Below are 27,360 nucleotides of genomic sequence, written 5' to 3' on the forward strand. Positions count from 1 at the left end.
ACGTTTGCATAACTCCTTTGCTGTCATATGTGCTGCACGGTCAATGCTAAATCTGTGGAAGGAAAATGAATAAACCAATTTGTAATATATTTGATCTTTCAGTCCAGCAAACTAGAATCAGGATTGTGGGGGGTTACAGACAAGAGTCTACTTAGGAGAAGACACTGGGGGGGTGGGGGGGGGGAGACAAAATCAGAGCATCACTGCGAATCCAGGTGACGTGCTGGCTGGAGGGAGCCACGGCTGGATGTAAACTAACTCTCAGGTGATCAAGAGTTGTGGAGCCGGGAGGAGGTCCCAGAGAAAGAAGAGCACACACAACTGAACCAGAGGTGACAGCTGCTTGGGAATGATATGAGCTGCAGGTGGTTTTTGAAGGAACACAATACATCGTGGCAAAACTTGATGGGCTCGTTAGTGTGAGTGGAGCCTGGAGATAGGGAGAGAAACCAGATAACTGCATCACTCCAGAAACTCTTCTCAGTCTGAATGGACAGAAGACCTTAAACAAACAACTGAGGGCCATAGACTGAGAAGTCTTTATCACTGATCTTGGGAGAAGGTCTAGGAAATGTGGCAATGAGTACGAGCTGTGGAAGAAACTCTGCCAACAGCTCCCTTTAAATGTAAGAGAGATTCCTCTGAACGAACAGCTCCTGACAAAAACCCAGATGAACTACTGCCAAACAGGCATTTCCCTGTGAACTTGTTCAATCTACAGTCCTTAATAGGCCATCACCAGTGACTCCACAGAGAAACTGGACGAAATCGTCGTCCCTTGTAAACCACTGCAAGGAATTGCTCCTGGTGAACACCTGAGAGAAATAATGCAGAATGGACCTCTTGCATTAAATTAGCAAGAGATATGTTTCTGAATGAGCTTCTAATCACCACAGACCTTGTTTCCTGGCAACATTTCCAAGTGACACACAATAGCAAACAAACTCTTCACAACTGCTCAGAAACTGCAGTAGCAAGAAGTTGCTCTTGCTAAACTTCTCTACAACTTTGTGTTACTCTTGAGCAGAAGGACAGTATCTGAACTTAACCTGTTACCAGGTACCCACATGCTGGTTTCAGGGTCTGTTACAGATCTCCTTTTTGGCAGTGACTCCCTGTATCCATGTCCTCAGGAAGATGGCAGCTCCAGACTCCCTCTGAATCGCTTGTTGGTACAAGCAGCAAGGTAAGACTGACTTGTTTCTTCAACAGTTCTTATAGTGCATCTATTGACACCGTAATACACCGAGACGTCAGAATACTGATTAAACTTACAGGTGAAGCCAAGATGAGTTGGGCATTCTCTCAACCAAACTGGGTGCTGCAGGTAGTTTTAACATCCTCATCTTCGTGCTCATTTCCCTCCCTAACCTAGATGACCCTCTCCCTGAGAACTTTCCAACCTAAGATTTCTGTGCTTGTCAAGTTCTGGCCTAACTTAAGTGCTTTACCATTGACAACCTCTTGGCTCCCAGGCCAAGACATCTTCCCACACTTTCCTGCCTATTGTTAAAGTTCTTGTAAAAACTTATGAAACCAAGTGGTCAGATATCAGGCCTAAACCTCTATGTGGCTCAGTCAAAGTTGGCAATGTATTACCTTGTTAAAGGCATTAAATAAGTGCAAGTTATAGTCATTGTGACTGAACCACAATGAGTCACACAGATCAGACAGTCTGATATCCAACTCATTGTCTGTGGGGAGTGGGCGACCTTCACCCAACATGTTGCCTGCTAAAGCAAATGTCAGTGCCTTTGGGTTAGTTAGGGCAAAAGCCAGTCAGTTTTGATTATTGGACTTTACTATGTGGACATTAATAAAATATGATGGAGAAGCAGGGTGAATAATTTGGCCTCTTGCATCTGCTGCACCATTCATTAACATCTTTTACCTCAGCCACTTTCCTGTGCTACGTCCATTGACTACCTTAATACCCAGAAATAGACCCATTTCGGTTTTGAACATAGGCCTGTTGTTTGAAGAATTTCAGAGACTGACCACCGGGTGAAGAAATTTCTTCTCATCTGCATTTGGTTGGCTGACCCCTTATTTTGAGAGTGTGACACCTGGTTTAGAGCATGGACATGCACAAAATTGCAGATCTGTTCTCATCAGGACTATAGAACTTCAAGAGAATGTCTTTACTCTTATACTTGGGCCTTCTTGTAGTCTCGGCCAAACTACCAATTACTTCCTTAATTACTTTCAGTTCCTGCATGTTACCTTTAGTGAATCAAGAACAACAACAATCAAGTCTGATTATGGTGTCAGTGAGATGGTGCATTGAAACACCACAGGAGCTCCATATGCTTCCCAAATATGCCCCCCTCATGCCGAGCAGCCCCTCCTGGCAATGGTCTATTCAACTGGGAGTCACACTGACCTAAACACACAGTGCAATGAACAACAAATGACAGGTGTGAATGCACGCGGTGACGGACTGTGGGTGGACATCTGTACTGTGTGTTTCTGTGCGATTTGGTTTCACTGCTGCTTTCCTGGTTCCTTGTTCGCTTCTCATCTTCTGGTTGATTCAATTCTGGGTTTGCTTGTCTATTAGCTTATCAGATTAGACCAAGAGGTACTTATAGCTGAAAATCATTACTTTATAGCAGTTCCACCCAAATTGTGTTGAAATTATCGTTGTGCAGATGTTGAATAATCCCTAAATCTTCCCGGTGCTATTTTGCTCCGCTGCTTGTTGACACTCACATTCTGCCTGACCCTCCGTGAAAGTTCTGATGTTTGGGCATTTGCTGGTTTAGAATCACCTTGAATACTTTATTCCCTTTTCATTCCCCTTCTATTGCAGGATGAGACTTTCGGAGCTGCTCTGTATTTGCTAGTGGATCCTACAGGAAACAATCATGATAAAATGTCTAATTCCAGCTGGGTTCCTGCTTTAAATAGCAGGAGATAATTAAACAGTATTTTGGAACTGAAAATGACTGATTCTTCTGGCAGACCTTTTAATTACCTGTTTCAATGTATCCCTCAAAATATTGGGTGCTTGTGCCTGTATCTCCTACATATTATGTTGGCAAGTGCATTTTATTTGGTGAGTGATTAGTTTGGATGGTGCTGATTCATTTTGGGGACTTTTTTGGATCCACTCCAGATTGGTGGGCTGAAGTTCTGTTAGTTAGCTGTGAGAAGAACGTATTTGGGAGTGTTTCAGTTTAGCTGTTGGGGTAAGAACAGAAAATGCTGTAACACTCAGCAGATAAGGCAGCATTTGTGGTAAGAGAAACAGTTGGTTTTTCAGGTTGAAGACCATTGGAACTGGGAATGTTAGAAAACAAGTGAGTTTTATGTTGCAGGGAGGGGGAGGGGTGGATAGGACAAAGGCGATACCTCTGATGGGTGAGGTCAGGCTTGCCCTGGTACTAGGCTGTTTATGAAGCTATCTAGTCTATAAATTAACGAGGGCATTTAGGGAGAGAAGAAACGAAGGGGCGTGGAAAAGCCACAGAACGCAGGGCAAAGCTGTTGCAGAAAAGTGAAAGGAGATTGCTGGAAATACGCAGCACATCAGGTCATCTCTGAGGTGAGAAAAAAGTTGATGGAACAAGTGGAAAACCCTACCACAGGTCTGGCCAGTTTTGATATAAGCAGAATACCTGAAATTGTTGAATTCAGTATTGACTTCCAAAGATTGCCACGTGCCCAAATGGAAACTCAGATGCTGTCCCTCAAACTTGTGTTAGGCCCTGTAAAAGTGCAGGAAGCTACAGACAGACAGGGAATGGGATGGAGAATTAAACCACAGGCAGCTGGAAGCACAGGGTCATCGCTGTGGACTGAACGAAGGTGCTCCACAAAGCAGTCGCCCCCTTCTGCCTTTGGTTTCTCCATTGTAGAGAAGATCATATCATGAGCACTGAATGCAGTGCACTAGATTGGAAGAAGTGCAAATGAATCACTTCTTCCCTTTATAGGACTGTTTGAGTCCCTGGATGATGGGAGTGGAGAGGTAAAGGAGAGCCGGTCTCGTGAAATCTGTTCACAGGAAACTGGTGACACAACCGTTTAAGCTTGCTCTTGCCATTTGAACTTATTTCTTTCCTTATCCTCGGCTGCTCCAGTCCTTTCCCATCGACATCTGTGATACGTCAAGTACCCCCCACCACGTTGATGTTTTCTGATTCCATCATTCTGACTAACTCATCTTTACTATTAACATACAACTGCTCTACAACTCCATCCCACACCAGGAAGGCCCTCTGCTTCTTCCTTGAACAGAGGCTCAAACAGTTCCCTTCCAACAACGTACTCATTTTCCTGGATGAATTCACTCTCATATCGAACAAGTTCTCCTTCAACTCCACCCACTTCCTCCAGATCAAAGGTGTGGCTGTGGCGATTCTCATAAGCCCAAGCAATGCCTGTCTTTTTAGAACAGTCCTTGTTTCATTCCTTCTCAGGCTCCCAAGCTCTACTCTTTTTATCCTCTGTACACAGATGACTACATTGTTGCTGCTTCCTGCACTGATATGGAACTGGAAACATTAATTACTTTTGTTGCCGGTATTGGTAAGATCTAGGGTGATGTGTATGATTCAAACACCGTATTCATGGTTGAGTTGGGAAGGATGTTTTTTGGCCGCACACTTGAGATGTCCCTATTACTCATGCAGTGGTTGTCTGTTGTAGTATTTTCATATCTTCAGTGTCTGATAGCACTATTTGTTATCCTCAATGTTCTTTGTTCCCACTTGCATTGCATTTTATTATTTATTGGTTTGAAACTGAGTGGAAATTTAGTTCAATATGTACCTGAGGTGACGTGAGAGTTCTTTGCTGGCAGCTCTGTATTTAGTAGTCTTTTCTATTAAACACTCTGAAACTTACTCTTCTTTAGAATTCATTGATTACTAAGTAACATGAGTCTCCAAACTATTGGATGACCTGTGACCATGCAAGACTATGTCACAGCATATCATGGGTGAAGAAATACCAAAAAAGGGAAATACTAAAGGGAAGATTGAAGAGCAGTGGGGACAGGGGATAACTGGTGTGTAGTATCAGAGGATAAGGGATTACTGATCATTTAGAATCAGAGGGGTCAGGGCAAAACTAATTAAGCTAAGAGAGGGAGTACAGGGGAAGGGAATAAGTAGTAATTCAGAGTGAGTGGGGAAGGTGGGGCTGGTGTAGTGATATTGGGAAGGGGTAAGTATTATGTAGAATATTAGAAGTAAACGTAGACATATGGCTGGCAAAGGTTTCCAGGTTTCCATTCTTAATAGGATGGTGGGGGCCTTGAAGGAAGAGTTCTCAGGCTACAGAGTTTTGTAACAGTCATAAGGGTCATAGTGGGGAAAGTAGAAAGGAACCTCAAGGTTTAAACAGATAAGAGGCTTGTTAGCTAAAAGTAGAGGTGAAGGAGTAAATGAGAAGAGTCCAGAAGTTTTCCTGAAAAAGATGTAAGATCACAATTTATTGGAATATCAGCATTATAATCAATGATCTTACTGTGGCTTGGTATCAGGAAAGCCAGGAAACTGTTCCCAGCATTTGAATCTCAGATATGGTTCATTCTGGGACTTGATGTTATAAGGCAGCTGTAAATCCAGAGCCAATAGTGGTGGTTGATAAATGTGCATTGACATTACCTGCAGGCGCATGATGCTGGTGATTGGTTGATGAGACCAAAAATGGATCTCTGGGTACAACAGATTTGCTAGTACCGAAGTTAAGACGTGGGAAAAGCCATGGGACGTGTGGAGAAAATGATTATAGTGGATGACAAATGCAGTTACTATTGCAACAAATGGTCTTCAACAATAACATCTGCACGATCAAGGCCTAAGTAGTTTATTGAGCAACATTATAACATATATTGATTTAATGGTGTTACAATACATCAGATTACACTGAATAAGAATGACACATAAATAGTTATAATGCATGGCTCCCAAGCCCAATGTCCAAAAATCTGAGAATTTTAGCTTTGAAAGGGGAGGGACAAAGCTATGATGATTTTATTATTTGACTGCCTTGGGTTACAAACACTCATTTCCTGCTCTTATGTTATCTTAACAATGTTGTTCTAGTTTATCGGGCAATGAGTGCCTCATCCTTTATCTTGACTGGGACACAGTCTGTACCTCTCAGGAATGCAGATGACTGTGATATCAAAATACCAGTTACAAGCGAGATGACCTGTTGATATCGAGTCTCCTATTAACTGACTTTGGTAAAGGCAATTGCTTGACCTGGGATTTGGAGTTAAAAGGACCTTCATTATTGCCTATCTTAAATCTGCCTTTTGGAATAAGTACTAGGAACAACTTCAATCAGCATCATCTTGCCTATATTGATTTCAGGCCAAAATGTTAATATGAAGCCCACAGGGTTACTTGAACATTTTAATCACTAAAATATTCTGACGTTCCCTTCTTTTGAGCTTGAATGTAATCACTCTGGACATTTTTCATGTGGGAACTTCCATTTAAACCTTTACTTTCATTTTTATGTTTGCCTTAGATCATCTATGGTTATTTGATTAATTAATATTAAATTTATGTAAATATTTTAAAATACTTTTACATAAATTTACATAGTTCTTTGAAATATTTTACATTTCTAATCTCTATACAGGAGAAATGTTTCAATTTTATTTCACCAATGTTGTACATCATATACAGGCATAGAAAATTATAATTACTTTGTAAGGAAAGCTACAGTACCATGTTTTCATTGTATTAAAGATTTTTCAGGTCTTTCTGCTGTCATGTAATCTCGCATATTTGAGTCAATTTAATATTTTTTGTGAACAGGCTAACCACATTTTCTCTTACATGCTGATATTCAAGTGTCATGTGGCATGTAACAATTGGTTCACCTCATCAACAGATTGGTTGGATTCTTTGCTAATTTCTCCATGTGGAAAGTGAGCATGAGCAGGGATCAATCCATCAGTTGCAGTTTTGCAGAGTTTAGTCAAGGTCAGGATATAACATTTACTGAAAGTCATCAGCTCACTATTCTCTTCCTGATATTTGCTAGAATGTCCATTTATACCATCCCCTTCATCCATATTGTCATCTGGCCAAAGTGTTAATTAAAAATCTTAAACTTAATTAAAAATACTTGACCATTTGAACTACTTTAAAATAATCTAAATCTACAGATGCTGGAAATCTGAAATAAAAATTGAAAATCCTGGAAATATCCAGCAGTTCAGGCAGCATCTGTGGAGAGAGAAAGAGAGCTAATGTTGCAAGGAAAGGCCATTGCCCTGAAATATTAGCTCTGTTTCTTTATCCACAGATTCTGTTGAGAAGGACTAGAAAGTGCCACAAGCCATGGCTACAGAAACACAAGTGTGGGCTGGTTATAAACTGCATTGGAAGATGGCTGTCAGTCATGAGAGAGATCAGGATATGGATGGCAGGCTACAAAAAAATGGAAAATTTGGCATTTTAGGGAGTAGCAGAATCAAAGGTGGAATTTTTAAGAAAGCTAGTGGTTAAGGTAGCTTAAAGGATTGGGGTGAACCCTGGAAATATAGATTGATTAATATTAGCAATTTAGTGATGGGAGAAAGAAGATTGTGTAGTGAAAAGACTGCAGTTTTGCGGTAAAATAGTGTCTTGCAAGCAACACGGTGTCAGCAAGAATTTTCTGATGAAGTACTACCACTCATGTAACAGAAGAAACTGCAAATTTAAATGTTTAAAGTGCCTCAAGATTTCCCCTGCACGTATATTGAATGTCATTCTAAGAAGGGTTTGGATCAAATTTGTTTTGAGTGCTGGCTCAAACCATTCGCATGCTTGTTGGAATCTTTATGTTGAGTGCACTCAAATTTGCATTTTTATTTTTTTCTGAATAAACATAAATCTGGCATGGCATCAGTGAGTAGGAACAAAAATCCTGCAGAATCCACTGGGGGATTGTTGTGCACACCACATTGAGCGGAGATAACTGCAGTGCACAAATGGCTGTGTAGTTAGGAGATTATTTTTATCAATGAGACATTCAGGAAAGGTAAGATTTTTTAACTTGGGAGTTGACTACATGAGCAGGACTACATTATTAATGGAGTTAGGGAGGCAAATGTCCTCTGTCACCTTGATAGGAGCTGCCAGAAATAAGCATCTTGCAGAGAAGGGATTATTAATAGGATCTGGTATCTGAAGGAGGCCCTGAAGTGCCTAATCCCTGCCATACTGATCACAGGCCTGCAATCCTCTGGGAATATTAGCCCTGCTGTGGCAGCTGCTGACGGTGTGACAGGAATGCTAACTCCTATTAGTCTAATTATCCCACATACATGAGCTGTTTGCCAATTCCAACCGTGAATCACCGGTTTCTTTGTGGTCTACAGGACTTCCCTAAAATTAATTTCACTGATTGTATCTCTGCCTGCTGGGTGCATGCTGTCTGTTCAGGATGGTGGCTGTATTTATACTGAGCAAATCTGAATTGTGATTGACACACTTTCATGGCGTGTGGCTCTCAAAGAAGCCCTTCCTCCTCCACCTACTTCCTACATTCTTTACCCCAGTTCTGCTTCACATCTTGCAGATAACAGAAGAGATTATTTTTAGTTATACAAATCAAACCCACGTGAACCAATATAATGTGTCAATGAAGTTCTGATTTTTTTTTCCAAATAAGATGTACTCACAATGTTTAATTATGGAAACTACTATTTAGACCTGGATTCTGCTGGAGTTAACTCTGGAACTTGATAGTGCTTAGTTCAGATTTTTGATGGCGTTTAGGCACCCAATAAACAATTGCTAAATAATTGTGAATTGACCGATAATAGTAGTATTTTAGAGAAAAGATAATACATTTCAGTGCAAAAGTGATTGACAATTAAACAATTTCTTACATTCGGAAATAAACATTTTTACCTCGATAATTCTACACAGTTCAATGCTGAAGCTGACATCGTAGGAACACGTCCAAGTTGGAGCCTGGATTTTCAAGTCTAACGTTATTAAGACCTGAATTCTGAAGTTAGCAGAGGTTAGTCAGATGTTTCCCAAGATTCTGATGTTTAGATGTCACATGATTGCACTTGAACTTGGGTTTTGACAGTGAATCGGATTTTCCAGTCAAATAACAAAAGGAAAAAAAAATACATTTAAGTAGTCTCTTTCATAGCCTCCAGAGATCCCAAAATACTTTTCAGCCAATGAAGTAATCAAGAATTACACCGGTCAGTTAGTGTACAACAGGCTTCCGCAAGTAGCTATCTGATAATGATTAAATAATCCTTTTTATGGATGCTGATTAAATAAATATGTCCAGGACATCAGGTCTCCTGTGAAATGGTCTCATGGGATATTTTATGAGCACCTGAGCCATTAAAAGGCAACTCATCCAAAAAACGACAGCTCTGACAGCACCACACTCTCGCAGTAAAGCACGAAAGTGCCAGCATAGACTTTTGGAAAGGTACTTGGAACTAACCTTTTAACTGACAGTTCACTGAGCTATGACTGGTCAGGTTGAGTGTTATTCATGCATAAATAGAAAAACTTCTGTGAGGAGCAGATCCATAGTCAGTTTAATTAGGCATAATAAAAACAGTGCTGAAAATACTCTGCGGGACAGTCAGTGTACTGTGGAAAGAAACTGAAGTTAACTTTTTGGGTCAATACCCACTAATAGAACTGGAGAACCAGGCAATCTCTGCCCTGGCTGAAGTCCCAGCTGGGCAACCACTGTCCCACCTGGAGCCCTGAATTGGGCAACTACTGTCCACGATGGAGCCCAGGTCTGGCCACTATTGTCCCACCTGGAGCCCTGGCCCGAGGGCACCACTGTTCAGGCTGGGTTCTAGGTCAGGCTACCACTGTAGTACTTGAAGTGCTGGGCTAGGATACCATTATCCCAGCTGGGGCTCCAGAGTTAGATGTCACTGTACTAATTGGACCCTGGACTGGGTCACGACTGTCCTGGCTGGGGCCCCACTGTGCTAGTTGGAGCCCTTGAACTGGGCCACATGTGTCCCAGACTCGATCCTGGATTGGGTGACCACTGTCCTGCTGGAGCCCTCGGCTGAGGATGGGATAAAGGATAAAAGGTAATACAGCGGATACAGAGAACTGAAAACATGAGAGGACCTAGAGAAGTATAAAAAGTAGTTATGACTTAAGAGGCACTTAGACCATAAGACACAAGAGCAGAATTGGGCCATTCAGTCCATCGAGTCTGTTCTGCCATTTGATCATGGTTGATCTATTTTTCCCTCTCAACACTATTCTTCTGTCTTCTCCCTGTAACCTTTGATGCCCTTATTAATCAAAAATCTACCATCCTCTGCTTTAAATGTACCCAGTGACTTGGTCTCCACAGCCACCTGTGGCAATGAATTCCACAGATTCACCACCTGTGGCTAAAGAAATTCCTTCTCACCTCAGTTCTAAAGGGACGTCTTTTTATTGTGAGGCTGTGCCCTCTGGTCCTAGACCATCCCATTACTGGAAACCTCCCCTCCACGTCCACTCTGTCCAGGCCTTTCAATATTTGGTCGGGCTTGGTCATCACTATGTTAACCTGAGTCCCAGGCCAAGTCTCCAGAGTCCTCTTTGGAGCCCTGGGCCAGCCTGGAACTGTACCAGTTAGAGCTCCAGGTCCTGGCCATCACTTGTACCAGCTGGAGCCCCAGTGCAGGGCTACAACTGCATTAACTGAAACCCCAGATGGACCCCATGGTCCGGTTGGAGCTGTACCAATTGGAGCTCTGGACCAGGCCATCACTGAACTGCAGAGCCTGGGCAGGGACAGAACTGTATAACTGGAGCCCAGGACAGACCCCACTGACTCCGTGGAGCCCTGGTTCAGAAGCCACTGGTGTGAGCCCAAGGGCTGACTGCCACTCACCTGGCCGGATTCACAGGGCAGCTGCTCACTGTCCCCAATAGAGCATATTTAATTGCAGTACAACTCTGCCCTGGTCGGCTACCGTTTACTTGCAGAATCTTCGCTGCAGAAAAGAGGTTAATTTAATTTGCCTGAACAAAGGTTTCATTGGGTACAGTGAAGGGTAGGCGATGCATTTAGATACCATTTTTCAAACATTGGTCTCTAAAAAAAAAAGCAGTAACATTTATCAGTCTTTTTGATAGGGTCACTGGGAAGGAGACTGTGAAATAAACCAGCTATATTTAAAATGGGAAAAAATCTCCTGAGCCCCTGCACTCTTCCATCTGGCAATGATGGTCACTAGATGAATGACTTGTATGTTTCAGCTTGTCAAAACAAGCATGCTTTGCTTTTGATTTAATGCATCCTCACAGAGAGGAGATTGCTTAGCTTCTGACTTCTTTTCTCACCATCCATGGCATCTGGTATCCCCTGCGACAGTGAAGGGTTTTCTGTACCTCTCCCTGTATGTATTTTTACATAACAAAGACTTTCTTAGGAACCTAATCTCCTCATTAACTGAGGGAGAGCAGTACTAGCCTAGCTGCTGAACCACTTAGTTAAGAATATTTGTAATGCACAAACGATAAAGTACTACGTTACATGTTTGATGCCTTTTAATATGTTTTCCATTTTCCATGGAGACTGCCCATCATTGCATTGGATAATTGAGAGTTGATTGCATTGGTGATTTTAAAAATGCCAAATTTAGTGCTTTTTCTTTACTTTCTGTTATTTTCCCTAATCTGCTTCATTTCTTTTTCTCTTTATGTACCAGAGTTGCATGTGAAGTTACCCACGTAAACTTCTGTTGCTAAGCTTACCATTTGTTTAATGTGAATAATTAGGATGATAACCTGTTGACCCCAGATATTCTGATTCTCTCACCAGGTTGATATCAGCTCTCAATTTCAGTAATAACCACAGAAAGCAAAATTATGTGATTATCATTTTGTTGATTGTGAGAGTTTGGCTGTCACATTCTTTATCATACAACAGTGATTGCATTTTTTTTATTTAATTGGCCGTAAATCCCTTTGCAATGACCTGAAGCAAAGAAGGATGTTCTGTGAAATGAAAGTGTTTATTTCTTTTCACAAGGTCAAAGGTTGCTTTTCTGCAGAGGTGATTCAGCGAGAGGACATTACCTGAGAGGAGAGACACAATAAAATCAGTTAACATGGTGGACAGGAAGAGAAGTCACATGGTCAGCATCAGGGAGAATAGTGCTGAGGGAACAGGAAGTGGGTCTCCTGAACAAGATGAGATCAGAGAGCATATAAGGGCCAAAGATTGCTCTTCCGTGAAGATACTAATGGCAGATTTGAAGGTGAGTGGAAAAGGAAAATTAACTGAAGAAAATCTTTAACACCAGTTAGCATGGAGACCAGGTGTTCAGCAAGTTAAGAGGATTAAGGACCAGGAACTGGGTCTAATAGAGGAGGTGAGCCAGAGAGAGTGTGCTGGAAATAAAACACTGGAAATTGAGGCTAGGGCTTGGAGGGGACCCTAAATTTTCCTCAGGTGGCAAGAGAAAGATGGGAAGTGACAGAGGCAGCTGATCATATGGTCTTGACCATAGTCAGAAAGGCACCAATAGATTTCTCAAATTGTTTGAAGTAAAGATTGAAAAGACAGAGGAAAGGGTTTAAGAGGATCTGTAGCAGGAAAAAAAAGCCGTGGCTGTTCATTCCAGGATGATCTTGGATTTTGTGCAATTTTGGCATGTGGAAAAACATTTATTTAAATGGTGCACATGGATGTGAAAGTGTTGTTAGTTATTTCTGTTCAGGTTTGCATTCCTTGGACTTAAAGGGAATGGAGATCCTTTGACTGATCCAGGATTGTGATTTCGATTGAATACCCCACCCCAAAACTAGGCCCTGGGGACTATGATATCTAATGTTTGTCCTATCCTATAAAACCGCCGAGGAAATATCTTCACTCACCTGGTTCAGGACTCTGATCTCTACTGCTGTCTGACCCAAAAAGGGGTGCTAGATTGTGAACACTACAACTTGCCTTCTTTCACAGCCAAGGAGTCTGATCTCTACTGTCTACCCGAAACAATAACTGATCTATGATTGAGTTCTACTGCCTACTCTTCCCCACAACCAGGAGTGTGATCACTGCTAGCAGTAGACCATGCAGCTTGTCCAGTCAGCGATCTCCATTGCTCATGATCCAGAATTGCGATCATTATTATCTGTGTTTTAGTCATGTTGCTTAATTATCATTTGTTTTCTAAAATTAAACTGAAGCTGTAATAACTACCTGTATTCTGGAATTGATCTGAGACTTTAATCCCTACTTGCACTTTTCGAGAACTGATGCAGGACTGTAATTACTACTTGCACTTTGCCAAAACCCATCTGAGACTCAAACCCATTTGGAACTGTGAACAGAAGAGCTGAAATCAAGGCACTAGTAATGACGAAAGTAACTGAACAAATCATTAGGCATGCTTACTTGGTATGATTACTTGGATAGCAACATTCATTCGGGTTACCCAACACCACTTCATAATAAGGCCATGTTTCCAAGTTTTGTTTCTTTTGTTTTGAAGAATTGACTATGATGGTAATGAGGGAACTCCAAATAAACCCTTGTCTACCTAGACCAAGAAATAGAAGTTTTGAAAAAGTAACACACCAGGTACTTCAATGTAAGAATGAAGTCTTGTGTTTTAGTGGGAATATACTAAATTGAACTGAATACGAGCTGTCAGGATATATTAGGGATTAATTTTAGGACATTTCTTCCGTACTGTTTTTATTAAGCTAAAAATATTGTAGGTAATGTAATCAAATTTGCAAATGAAATGAGCTATGTTTGAGTGTGACAATAAACAGTTGGTGGATTTGGCAAATGATACAAGGACTGATAGTCAGCATGGCTTTGTGCATGGGAAATTAGGTCTCAACCCTGTTAGAGTTTTTTGAAGAGGTAACCAAGAGGATTGATGAGGACGGGGGGGGTGGGCTGGGGGGGGGGGTGGTGGCATTGTCTTAATGGACTTTAGCAATGCCTTTGACAAGGTCCCACGTGGAAGGCTTGTCTGGAAGGTTAGATCACATGGGATTCAGGGAGAGCTGGCTAAGTGGATACATAATTGGCTTGATGGTAGAAAGCAGAGGGTGCTGGTGGAAGGTTGCTATTCAGACTGGAGCTCCGTGACAAGTGGTGCACCAAGGGATTGGTACTGGGCCTATTGTTGTTTGTCATTTATATAAACAATTTGGATGAGAATGTACAAGGCATGGTCACTAAGTTTACAGATAAGACCAAATAGATGGTATCTTAGACGATGAGGAAGATTATCAAATATTAGAGGGGGATCTTGATCAGCTGGGTAATTGGGCTGAGGAATGGCAAATGGCGTTCAATTCAGATAAGCATAAGGTATTGCATTTTGGGAAGTCAAGCAGGATAGGACTTCACAGTGAATGGTAGGGCCCTGGGGAGCGTTGGAGAACAGAGGGACCTAAGAGTACAAGTGCATAGTTCCCTGAAAGTGGCATCGTAGGTAGACTGGCTGGTGAAGAAGGCGTTTGGTACGCTGGCCTTCAGTCAGGGCATTGAGTCCTGGAGTTGGGACGTTATGTTGCAATTGTGCAAGATGTTGATAAGGCCATACCTGGAGTATTGTGTGCACTTTTAGTTAAGGAGAGGCTGCATAGGTTGGGACTTTTTTCCCCTGATTTATAGGAGGCTGAGGGGTGCCCTTATAAAGGTATTTAAATTATGAGGGGCATAGGGTGAATGCACACAATCTTTTTCCCAGGAAAAGGGAATTAAAAACTAGAGGGCATAGCTTTAAGGTGAGAGGGAAAAGATTTAAAAGGGACCTGTGGGGCAACTTCATCAGGCAGACGGTGGTGCATGTGTGGAATGAGCAGCAAGTGGAAGTGGTTGAGGCAGGTACAATAACAATTAAAAGACATTTGGACAGGTACATGGATAGGAAAGGTTTAGAGGGATATGGGCCAAACAAGGGCAAATGGGACTAGCTTAGATGGGCATCTTGTTTGGCAAGGACAAGTTGGGCCGAAGGATTTGTTTCCATACTTTATTACTATATGATGTATGATTCAGATAAATGCAATATACATTTTGACGTAACATACCTTTTAACAAAAAGCAAAAAAGAAGATAGAGAAAAAGAAGGATTTGACCATTCAAAATCATATACCTTAATGGGTAGACAAGCAATGCCATGAAGCAGTAGCTAAAGCAAATAGGGTTAGGTCTCATCTAAACTCAATTGAGTTTGAAATGCAGGCATTCTGTTTTATCCTTGAACGTGACCTTGGTCATGCCTCACTTACAGCATTCAGTCTACTCAGCAGGGCTGATATAAAGCTTTGGAAGATATGCAAACTAAGTTTCCCTTATGAAGCATTATGATGATCAAGATGGACTAAAAGGTTTGAAATTTTATCTTAGGATAGCACAGATTCAGGGACAATCTGATTGAATTTTACTAGATAGTAAATGGAATAAATTATGTTGTAATTGGCAGTTAAATAGCTTAATAGTTAAATAGTTTAGGCAGGACCAAGAGTTACAGTTTGAAGCTGCATAAGGCCAGGTGTAGATTAAATATCTAGAAGTGTTTCTCCTCTGGAGAATTGTGGACCTCTGGAATAGGCTACCGCATGTACATTAATTTGCTGAATTCCTTTAACCCATCAAACATAAGCTACATAATAAAAACAGAAACACTGGAAATACTCAGCAGGTCATACAAAGAGAAACAGTTAATGTTTCAGGCCAAAGGTCCTTCATCCTAACTGAAGAGTTTGATGAAAGGTCTTCAACCTGAAATGTTAACTCTGTTTTTCTTGTTATATACTATTGCCTGACTTGCTGAGTGTCTCCAGAATTTTCTGTTTTTATTTTAGATTTCTAACATCTGTACTTTTTAAATTTTCAACATGAGCTTGGTATATTTCTGATTATGGCAGATATCTCCTGTAATGAAGGTAGCTACTCTTAGCACCGGAGCAATCTACTGGATACTTTAGCTGATTTGGAAGTAAACTTTTGATTTTATTTTTGCCCTTAGTGGACCTGGGTTTTTATATAGTCCTTAGCTTTCCTAGGAGATCCTCAGGAATGGGAGTGTCTATATTGGACATAACTCGTATATATGTCCTCCTAGTATGATAAGATGGACTCTTGACCTCACAATTTACCTCGTTATGGCCTTGCACTTTATTGTCTGCCTGCACTATAACACTTTATTCTGCATTCTATTATTGTTTTCCCTTGTAGTACCTCAATTCTCTGTTGTAAGGAAATGATCTGTATGGATGGCATGCAGTTTTTCACTATACCTCAGTACATGTGACAATAATAAACCCATTTACTGAATGAAGATTTAACTTGTTTAGGTCTGACTAAAGCTTCCTGCAGCAACAAGGCCTTGCAGAATGTAATTCCCTCCCCAGTAAATGGCTGAAAACCTTTGATGGCTGGCTAAGACAGATGCCCGAGATTTGCCAGCTATCAGAGTTGTCAAGAATGTTGAATATTTTGTATCGTTTGTGAATGTCCTTAGCAATTAAAGGCATTGCTTTTGGCCTTGTTGGTATGGTTATTATAAAGAGAACGTGACAAAATAAAGATAGATATTGAATTGAATAAGGAAAACTAAGACAAGTATAAGGCAAAGATCATAATTCTTTTTGAAAAAGAAAGGTTAATATACTCTACAGGCATAAAAAGAGAAGTGTTAAAATAAGATGGGATACTGGAGATGCAGATGATTTGTGAAGAATAAGTAGTTGGTTCAGGTACTCATTATAGTGTATTGGATCAATGGCTACAAAAGAGAAAGAGAAGGAAATAGATTTGGAAAGCAAGATGCAGATGCTAGAATCAGAAACAGAGAGATGCTGTAAGAACCCAGCCTGTCAAGCAGCATCTGTTGGAAAGAGAAATCAGTCATAAATGATTAGAAGTCTGTGTCGAGAATTGATGGATAGTGTGAGCATACCTCTGATTCTGGATCTGAATTGTGAAGGGTGAAATGGGAGTTGAAATCTCTGTGGGATGAGCTGGAGAGATTTGTTGAGGAAAGAAATGTGGCTGTGGAAGTGAGTTTTGGACAAAACCTTATCAAAGACAAGAAGAGGAGCAGAGACTGTTGAAGGTGAACAGTGTGAAAGAGACTGACAGAAATATGAGGCAGTGATTTGCATTTGCGTAAAAGCAAAATGAGTGGTGTGATAATCTGTAAGAGATAAGACACATTAATTAGGCCAAAAGAAGAATATGTCCTGAGACCTGATAGGATATGTCCAAGAAACCGATGGAAAATGAAAAAGAAACGAGGCCCTGGAATTATGTCATGGCTTTTGTTTTCTAATTAGATGTGTGCTGAAGGATTGGAGGACCAACATCTGTATTTACCTAGCGGTTAATTTAACATCTGTGATATGGAACATGATGAAATCATTAAAGGTAACTTGCTAATATTCAGCCACATTTTTGGAACCTTCATCAAATTTAGGAAGAGCTTTGGGTGATGCAGTGGCACAGCTAGTAGAGTTGCTGCCTGACAGCATCAGAGACATGGGTTCAATCCTGACCTTTGGTGCTATTTGTGTGGAGTTTGCACACTCTCTGTGACCATGTGGGTTTCCTCCCACAACCCAAAGATGTGCGGGTTGGTAGGTTAATTAGCCACTGTAAATTGTTCCTAGTGTACAGGTGAGTCGTAGAATCTGGAGGAAGTTGATGAGAATGTGGGGAGAATAAAAATGGAATTAATGCGAGTTTAGTATAAGTGGGTGGTTTATGGTCGGCAGGGACTTGGTGGGACAAAGGGCCTGTTCCTGTGCTGTGTAACTTTATGACTCCACCAATCCACATGATCACAGTGACCACCTGGTTATACCTCTCAACATCACCTGACTATGTCCCTGCCTCAGCTTAACTGATGCTGAATTCACCATCCATACTTCTGTTATCCCTAGGTTTGGCAATTCCAGTGCATTCTTGGCCAGACTTTTGCTTTCTGCCCTCCATGAACTGGAAGTTACCCAACCATATGCTAAACATCCCCTAAAATTCACTCCAGATCCCCCCACCACCTTGCTTGCAGACCTACAGTGCTTCCTAGTTAACTGACATCTCATTTTTAAAATCCTCATCCTGTATTTAAATCTCTCCATTTCCTCCTTCCTACCAAACTCTAAATTATTCCAATCCTATAACCTCTGCACTTCTCTGGTTTTGCTGTCTTGATCACCTTTGAATTGTATTGCTCTGCTATTTACTACCAAATCTTCAATTGTTGAAACCCTAATTCCAGAAAACAGTACAGGAAACAGTCTGTGATCATGCTAATGCTACTGGTCACATGCTGGTCTGTTGCATATGCCTAAATCAAACTGAGAGCCTGTGTAATGTACTTGTTACAGGGTTGGTTATGGGCATTTACATTCCTTATTAAAAACTAGCAACAAAGTGTTTAGTGGTTGTGTATCACAGCTTTATGATCAAGTCCATCTTTTGTGGAGACTCATTTTGCTTGTCTGTGACGTTGTGATTTCTTCCTCCGCTTATTTGCTACAATATGTAAAAAGAAACACTGAAAGTAGCAAAGTACAACTTTGAGCCATTAATTTTTTTTGTCAGTGATGCTGTGAATGAGAAATCTGGATAATTTCTATAATTATGCAGTATAAATGTAACAGATGTGTGAACACATTCCCATTGTGTCATGCTCAGAATAACCCTTTTATTGTATGCTTGTTGATTACAGACAGTTTTGAGGTAAAAATTATATCCTGTTCTTTCTTTCTTTATTCCTTTCAGTTCAATACCCCTGTGAAGTAAATGTCTCTTAGGAACAGATTGTCATGATGAGAAATGAATAAAATACAATTAATTGGGTTAAACTGCTAATGGATAAACCTCAGAAAGGTATTCAAATAAAACTTGTTCTGAAATAAAGCCAGTACCTAACAAAAGGCAAATGCTCTGGTTAGATACACTATCAAACTGAAATAAAATCCTTGTACAAATGCAAAAACAAAATGTATATTCATAGTACTAGAAGAACTCTGGAAACAAAAAAAAATCAAATTCATAAATACAAAATGGAAATCAGGAAAACATTTTAGGGCTCCCAATATTTTTATAAATATATTAAGAAAGTGGTGATAAAAAAGAATGTGGATCCATTAAAGATAAACAAAGGGAGATTGCAATGAACTGTAAACCTTTGAAAGGCTTGTTGAATATGTACTTCAGTTTCAATTTGGAAGAAGAGAGAGAAGACAAAATATCTGTACTTTCAAGGATTAGAAAAGTAAGTAAAGCAGAGGGTTTTTGTGGGATATATATAAAAAGCAAAACTAATGGGATAGTTATATTTTTCAGACCTATTGCTATCATTAAGAATTGTAGATGAAATTGTAGGTATAGTTTTATAATGTTCTGTGGATTCTAGAATTATACCTTGGAAATGCAAAATTACAATTTTCTTTCCTTTCAAGGAATGCAGTGAAACTATGTAACTATGAAGTTGTCATATTAACATTGGTTGTTAGGTAATTCCTGGAATTCAGCATCAGAGCCTTTGCATGAATGAGCTTGTGTAGAGTCAGCATGGTTTTGGGAAGTTAAAGAAAAACAACTTCAGGCAGTGTGTAAGATAGGTGACTGATATGAAATTGCCCATTTTTCATAACTGTAAAATGAATTGCTACACCATGAAATCAGCAGTCATTGTCAGAGGGTTTGGTGAGAATCAAATGGGGAGAGATAGTTGGGCATCCAAAATGGAACCTGAAGTGAATGAGTAAGGGGAAGAATGAATTGAGGTATGTATACTAGCTGTGTTTGGTCAGAAACTAAAGTGTATTATTAGGGGCAAAAAAAAACACAGACTATAGAAGAGTTGGCTAAATCCCATCCTGCACGGGTTTAGTAGGTACAGTACTTATTTTAGATTTGTGCTCTGGATGATTTTAGGATCTAATTTATAACAATATTTCTTTCCATGTCGTGAATCAGGTGGAGTTACTCTTTGCTTTGGATAGCAAGATTATTTTTTATGAAACACCTTTTTTAAGGTGGGAAGATTGCTTGATCAGCATCAAAATAAATCATGGGGCATTCATTTTTACCCCACCAGTGGCATTTTGCAGTGTCCAAATTAGTTGCTATGTTTGTCCACATTGTCTGCAGATATGGTAGAAGTTTTATACATGCAAGCTCTGTTATTTGCTATTAATTAATGTGTCAAAAACATTTGTTTAGAGTAAATCATTCCATTAGACCAATATCTATTTTGCCATGTATGTCTTATGTTTAGTAATTCATTGACAAATATCATCTACTTTTTATCACTGCGGATAATTTGCAATTTTCAAATATTGGAGTCTCAGACGTCAGAGGCAATGTAGTTAAGCAACATCAAACCAAAAAAAAAATGCCTTTACAAATGTAAGAAAGCGTGTAAATCTAGAGGAGGACAGGGAGATCCTTTTGCACTTATCAAATGCTACTTGTTTATCCCTCAGGTATGTTTAGAGATTGCAGTGTGTTAAGCACACATTCCTGATCTATATCTTGTATCATCAGGGATGAAACTGTTTCATCATAATAGAACACATTTGGAATTAGTAATGGAAGATTTACTGGAATGATACCAGAACATGTAAGACTAAATACAATGAGTCTTTTTCTCTGGAAAATAAAAGACAGAGCTATTTGTAAACTGTCTTTTTAAGTTAAGTGAATGTTTAATTTGGTTGATATAGAAGTTTCCACTTGTGATGAGACCCAACTGGAGGCCATAAGGGTATTACATAGAGTTGTTGAGACAAGTAGCATAGACACAGTTCAGGTGAAGCTAGATAAGTATAAGAGGAAGAAGTGAATAGGGGAATATTTTACTGGGCTTAGTTGACATGGTGGAAGGTGGCATGTATTCAGCATGGACTAGCTGGATCATATACGTTTTAAATGAGGTAATGATATGAAATCCCAGAGGAACGCTTCTGTATGGTGCAGGGTAGGAAAGTGATTGTTAGGGAAGTTGTAGTATTGATGTTAAAGTGGTAGTTTGTTTGTCTCCATTATACTGAGTGGACTCTAACATCATGAGGGGATATGTATCTGTCTAGTGTGTTGTATTAGTGCATTTAGTGAGAGTTTCATCCAGTAGAAATAGTAATTTTCAAAGCAGAATTGCTTTTGGAGTAGCTGAAATAGTAACATGTCATCACAAATACAACTTAAGGCAGCTATATATGGCTTTTGTACAGAATGTACCATGCTTTTGCTGTAAGCAGGGAAATACCGGATGAGGTCCCAATGCTTGTTAGCAGTACTTGCACACCATCTGATACTGTTTCAGAAAAATCTGACTCTCATTGAAGACTTTAGGAATATTTTTTGTTTAACTGGATTAACTGTGACCATTTGTTTGATATTTCTTTCCAACTAATCAGTAAATGTGGGAGAAAAAATATGCTACACACACTTCCACTTTACTTCATTTAACTCTATCAACGTGCTTTTGTTTCTCTCTCTCTCTCTCTCATGAGCCTTGTGTGCTTACACTGAACCATTAAACTTTGTTATTTTTAGTGGGGTTTTGTCCCTCCATCCTATTTAGGCTCATTTTCCATTCATTCATTCACTTTCTTTCTCCCTTCCACTGGTTTACCCCTACCTATATCTGTAGCCTTCTCCAAACCTAGTGCCCTCCAAGACCTTAGCACTCCTGCATTTCTGACTCTTCTCTGTCCCTGGTTTCAATTACCCCAGCAATGACTTCCATGCATTCATCTGACTAGGCACTAAACTCTCATTTGCCCTCCTCAAAGCACTGTTTCTCTACCTCTGTGTTTAACATGTTCCTTAAATCTACAAAGCAACATTTAAAAATGGAAAAGCAAAGAGCTGGTGATGCTGGAAATAAAGATAGAAAATGCTCCAAATATCTGCTGGTCAGCAGGGAGGATATGGTAATACTATATCAAACATTAGAACGCCACAGCTGGAGTACTGCATGCATTTCTGGTCATCACACTACATGATTGCACTGGAAAAGGTGCAGAGGACATTCACCGACCGGTATGTTGCCTGAAATGGAGTGTTTCAGCTATGAACAGAAACTAGCTTGTTTTTCTTGGATTAGAGAAGGGTGAGAGGTGACCTTATTAAGGTATGTAAAATAATGAGACCATTGATGTGGACAGGATGGTTTAAAAAAAAGGTGTATGCCATGCTTGCCTTCATCATTTGAGGCATTGAAAATAAGAGTTAGGAAGTCATGTTGTTGCTAGATAAAACTTTGGCTAGGATACTTTCAGAGTATTGTGTGCAGTTCTGGTTCCCACACTATAGGAAGAATGTGGAGGCTTCAGAGAGGGTGCAGAAGAGGTTCACCAGGATGTTGCCTGGATGGAGTGTACCAGCTATAAGGAGAGGTTGGACAAACCTGGATTGTTTTCTCTGGAACATTGGAGGCTGAGGCACGACATGATAGAAGTATATAAAATTATGAGAGGAATAGATAGGGGAGATGTTTGGAGTCTTTTTCCCAAGATGGAAATATGAAATACTAGAGGGAATAGGTTTAAGGTTGAGAGGAGGAAAGTTTAAAGGAGGTGGGCGAGGCACGTTTTTTTTACACAGAGTGTGGAAGGTGCCTGAAATGCACCTATGTTTAAGGGGCATTTAGATGGGCAAATGAACAGGCTGGGAATGGAGAGATACAGACCAGGTGGATGGGATTAGTTAGATTGACATGATGGTCGACACAGACATGGTGGGCCAAAAGACCTTGTCCAGTTCTGTACTGTTCTATAGAACGGGTAAAAAGTAGAAACAGAAAACAAATTTCATTAAGAAAAGTTAGAAATCAAACATTTTAAGTTATAGAGAATTGAGGAGAGGTGGAGAGAGCAGTGAATAGTTGGGCCATGGCTGGAGTACTGCATGTAGTTCTAGTCACCACCTGACAGGAAGGGTGTGATTGCACTGGAAAATGCGCAGAGGACGTGCACCAGGATTTTGCCTGAGATGGATGTTTCAACTATGAGGAGAGCCAGAATTGTTTACCTTGGAGAGGAGAAGGCTGACGGGTGACCTTGTTGTGGTGTGTAAAATTATGAGGCCGCAAGAAGGGTAAATAATGAGAAACCTTTCTCCTGAGCAAAGATGTCCATGATTAGAGAGTGTACGTTTAAGGTAAAAGGTAGGAGATTCCAGGAAGAATTTTTTTTACCCAGAGTATGGTTGAAATCTTGAACTCACTGCCTGAGGGAGTGGTGGAAACATGTACTTTCACAACAACTAAGAAATATTTAGATGAGCATTTGAAATGTCATGGCATTGAAAGCAATGGGCTGATTGTTGGAAAATGGGATTAATGTAGAGAGGTAATTGATGGCCAGTAAGGACACTGAACAGTGGGCCCATTTCCATGCTGTATAATTCTTCAGATCTTTATGCCTGGTGGTGGCATCACATTATAGATAATGGAATTAAGGAAGGTGTTCCATTAAATGTGGAAAACTGCGTGGTACTAAGTAAGGATGAAAGGAACTGTACTCTTTCTCTGGGTGGAATTTAAAAAAAATACAATTCTAAGCAATGCATGTGGAAGTCATTCATAATTTGGACAAAAAGCAATTATCTTAAATTATTTTTATGTAAATGTTTACAAATGCCACTGTTAATAATCCTTATGTGAATTTCATTGCAACTCAATGGTACTGAGAACATTAAATGTTTGAAATTTCTCTGCTGTGAAAACATTTCTTGTAATATGAATGCCTTTAAGTTTGTGATGCATGGAATTTACAACAAAGCTTTGCTTTTATGAAGCCCCATTTAGGTAGTAAAATGTTCCAAGCTGTTTCATATAAATTTTATCAAATAAAATTTCATATCAAGTCACAATCAAAAGTCATAGAGATGCGTTTGAAGGAATATCTTAAAGGAAGAAAAAGAGGGAGTGAGGCAGAGAGATTAAGGGAGGAATTACATAGTTTAGTGCCTTGTATGACCACAGGGATGTGTGAGGTTTGCATTTTGTGGTAGCTGGTAGAGTCAGTGATTGTGTTATCTGTGTCATCAACATAAATTGAAAAAGGTGTAAAAAAAAGGGGATACAGTTGATTGCAGTATAAAGGAGATGATGTGTGAAAAATATTTGTCTGCACTCAAGTAGTGCTATATAAATAAGGCTTACTTTTTTGTTTTATTTTAGGCTTAGGCTTTTTACTTTTTTTTATTCATGTTCAATAAAATTGGGTTTTCTATGCTATAGCAAAGCAAACAATTCGTGCAACAACTTTCTGTTCCTCCAAAGAACAATTAACTAAAGGTCCATAATAATAATAATACATACATAAACATTCAAAGCCATATTGTTCCATTAAAACTGATAAGAGTTTAACAGGACATCATGCTAATGACTAACATATCCCACAAACAAATAGGATTAGATCCTCATTTATATGTTCTTCTGAAAGCAACATGTAGATTTATTGAAGCAAAGTGAGTGAAAATGTGAATTCTGTGTAGCTGACATTCATTGCTACAGTGTTTTAACAGTGAAAAGAAATATAGGTTTTTCTAACTAGTCTTTTGGAGATGTCCTTTCATTTCTTATTGGGTAACGTCAAAAAATTTAATCTTCTTTTCCCACAATGTATAAAGACAACATGGTTAAGGAGGAATGATTTCAAAGAGATAGAATTGTTGTTAGATAGTATATATACAGTGGCATGCAAAAGTTTGGGCATCCCTGCTCAAAATTTCTGTTACTGTGAATAGTTAAGTGAGTAGAAGATGAATGGATCTCCAAAAGTCATAAAGTTAAAGATGAAACATTCTTTTCAACATTTTAAGCAAGATTAGTGTATTTATTCTTGTTTCGTACAATTTTAGAGTGGAAAAAAAAGGAAAGGAGCACCATGCAAAAGTTTGGACACCCCAAGAGATTTGAGCTCTCAGATAACTTTTACCAAGGTCACAGACCTTCATTAGCTTGTTAGGGCTATAGCTTGTTCACAGTCATCATTAGGAAAGGCCAGGTAATGCAAATTTCAAAGCTTTATAAATACCCTGACTCCTCAAACCTTGTCCCAACAATCAGCAGCCATGGGCTCCTCTAAGCAGATGCCTAGCACTCTGAAAATTAAAATAAATGATGCCCACAAAGCAGGAGAAGGCTATAAGAAGGTAGCAAAGCGTTTTCAGGTAGCCGTTTCCTCAGTTCGTAATGTAATTAAGAAATGGCAGTTAACAGGAACGGTGGAGGTCAAGTTGAGGTCTGGAAGACCAGGAAAACTTTCCGAGAGAACTGCTTGTAGGATTGCTAGAAAGGTAAGTCAAACCCCCGTTTGACTGTAAAAGACCTTCAGAAAGATTTAGCAGACTCTGGAGTGGTGGTGCACTGTTCTACTGGGCAGCAACACCTGCACAAATATGACTTTCATGGAAGAGTCATCAGAAGAAAACCTTTCCTGCGACCTCACCACAAAATTCAATGTCAGAAGTTTGCAAAGGAACATCTAAACAAGCCTGATGCATTTTGGAAACAAGTCCTGTGGACTGATGAAGTTAAAATAGAACTTTTTGGCTGCAATGAGCAAAGGTATGTTTGGAGTAAAAAGGGTGCAGAATTTCATGAAAAGAACACCTCTCCAACTGTTAAGCATAGGGGTAGATCGATCATGCTTTGGGCTTGTGTTGCAGCCAGTGGCATGGGGAACATTTCACTGGTAGAGGGAAGAATGAATTCAATTAAATACCAGCAAATTCTGGAACGAAACATCACACCGTCTGTTTAAAAAAAACTTCTACAACAGGATAATGATCCTAAACACACCTCAAAATCCACAATGGACTACCTCAAGAGGCACAAGCTGAAGGTTTTGCCATGGCCCTCCCAGTGCCCTGACCTAAACATCATGGAAAATCTGTGGATAGACCTCAAACGAGCAGTGCATGCAAGACAGCCCAAGAATCTCACAGAACTAGAAGCCTTTTGCAAGGAAGAATGGGTGAAAATCTGCCAAACAAGAATTGAAAGACTCTCAGCTGGCTACAGAAAGCGTTTACAAGCTGTGATACTTGCCAAAGGGGGTGTTACTAAGTACTGACCATGCAGGGTGCCCAAACTTTTGCTTTGGGCCCTTTTCCTTTTCTTGTGATTTTGAAACTGTAAATGATGGAAATAAAAAAAAAGTAATCTTGCTTAAAATATTTAGAAAATATGTCATCTTTAACTGTATGCCTTTTGGAAATCAGGTCATATTTCACTCGCTTAGCTATTCACAGTAACAGAAATTTTGACCAGGGGTGCCCAAACGTTTGCATGCCACTGTAGCTGAGTGAAATCCAGAATATTATAGGTGAGTAGATCAATTGGAGCAATGGGCCTGCATTTGTTAGAGAAAATTATCCTTTTTAAGCCCATTACAAAGAGTTTTTTTGCCAGTCACAATAGAAGAAATATTTCTATTGAGTGCCCTAGCTTTTAATCTTAATATTATCTGGTCGTGGGTATTTTGACATTAATCCATTAACACATTTTCTCACAATGCTTAGATACTGAAATAATGATCCTAAAACACTGAGATTTCTTTGAAGTTTACTCTGTGTATTTCAGAACCAATTATCAAATATTCATAAGACATTTTTTTGAATTACCTGTAAAACCTGTGCCTAGAAATGAAATTGCATAGTACTGCTTTTTCAGAGTCATGCAGCTGAAGATAGATTTAACCCAAAATACATCGCATTTGAGTACTACCGGGTCAACTAATGTGAATCACTCATCATAAAGGGAAGTGGAGTGTGGCCATGAGCTTCCTGTGAGTGATGGCACAGTAATGCGGTTGACGGTGCATGATTTCTGCTGTATTGTCAAACCCCAACCCATTCAAGGTTTGTAGCTCTGCCTTTTCATGGCCCTCCAGCCTCCTAACACTCCTGTCTGCACCAGTAGAAGTAAGTGGAGACTTGAAACCAGGAGCAGATCTGGACAAAGAAATGGGCTATTGAGAAGCAGCGAAAGGCCATCAAATGACTATGGATGCTAGACAGAGAGAAGTGCTACAGTACCTGCAGTGGCACAGAGATGATTCTGCACAGTTTGCTGAAGGGACAAGAATCACTGCCCCACTGAATGTCATGTGAATTGAAATTAGATATATGGGATCATGCAGTAACAACAGCATATGAGGGGCTTTTGCAACTCATGGTATATCTGAAGATTTGGTGTCAGATTACTGACATTAATTCATGTTATACTTGTTTGAATGCTTCATGAGGTGCCACAAAATCAAGTATTCATTACATTTCCCCATATCATCCAGAAAGCCAAAAGACCTACATTAAGGAAGCTCTGAAGAGGCTGGTTGTCTGAAGTTTCTTTCAATCTAACCATCATTGGCTAACTTTCTGTTCAGCTGTTATAGAATGCCA

General features: G+C 39.9%; 1 protein-coding gene across 1 annotated transcript in view; it reads left to right on the plus strand.

Moving 5' to 3' along the window:
- Window positions 1-210: 210 nt before the first annotated feature.
- Window positions 211-27,360, plus strand: part of LOC127581347 (peripheral-type benzodiazepine receptor-associated protein 1) — a 220,730-nt gene continuing 193,580 nt past the window's right edge. The window contains exon 1 of the mRNA XM_052035676.1: window positions 211-1,186. Coding sequence (XP_051891636.1) covers window positions 1,124-1,186 — 63 coding nt within the window. The 5' untranslated portion in view covers window positions 211-1,123. The remainder of the gene's footprint in view (window positions 1,187-27,360) is intronic.

This window comes from Pristis pectinata, chromosome 21, assembly GCF_009764475.1.
Source record: "Pristis pectinata isolate sPriPec2 chromosome 21, sPriPec2.1.pri, whole genome shotgun sequence".
In the NCBI taxonomy this organism is placed as follows: Eukaryota; Metazoa; Chordata; class Chondrichthyes; order Rhinopristiformes; family Pristidae; genus Pristis; species Pristis pectinata.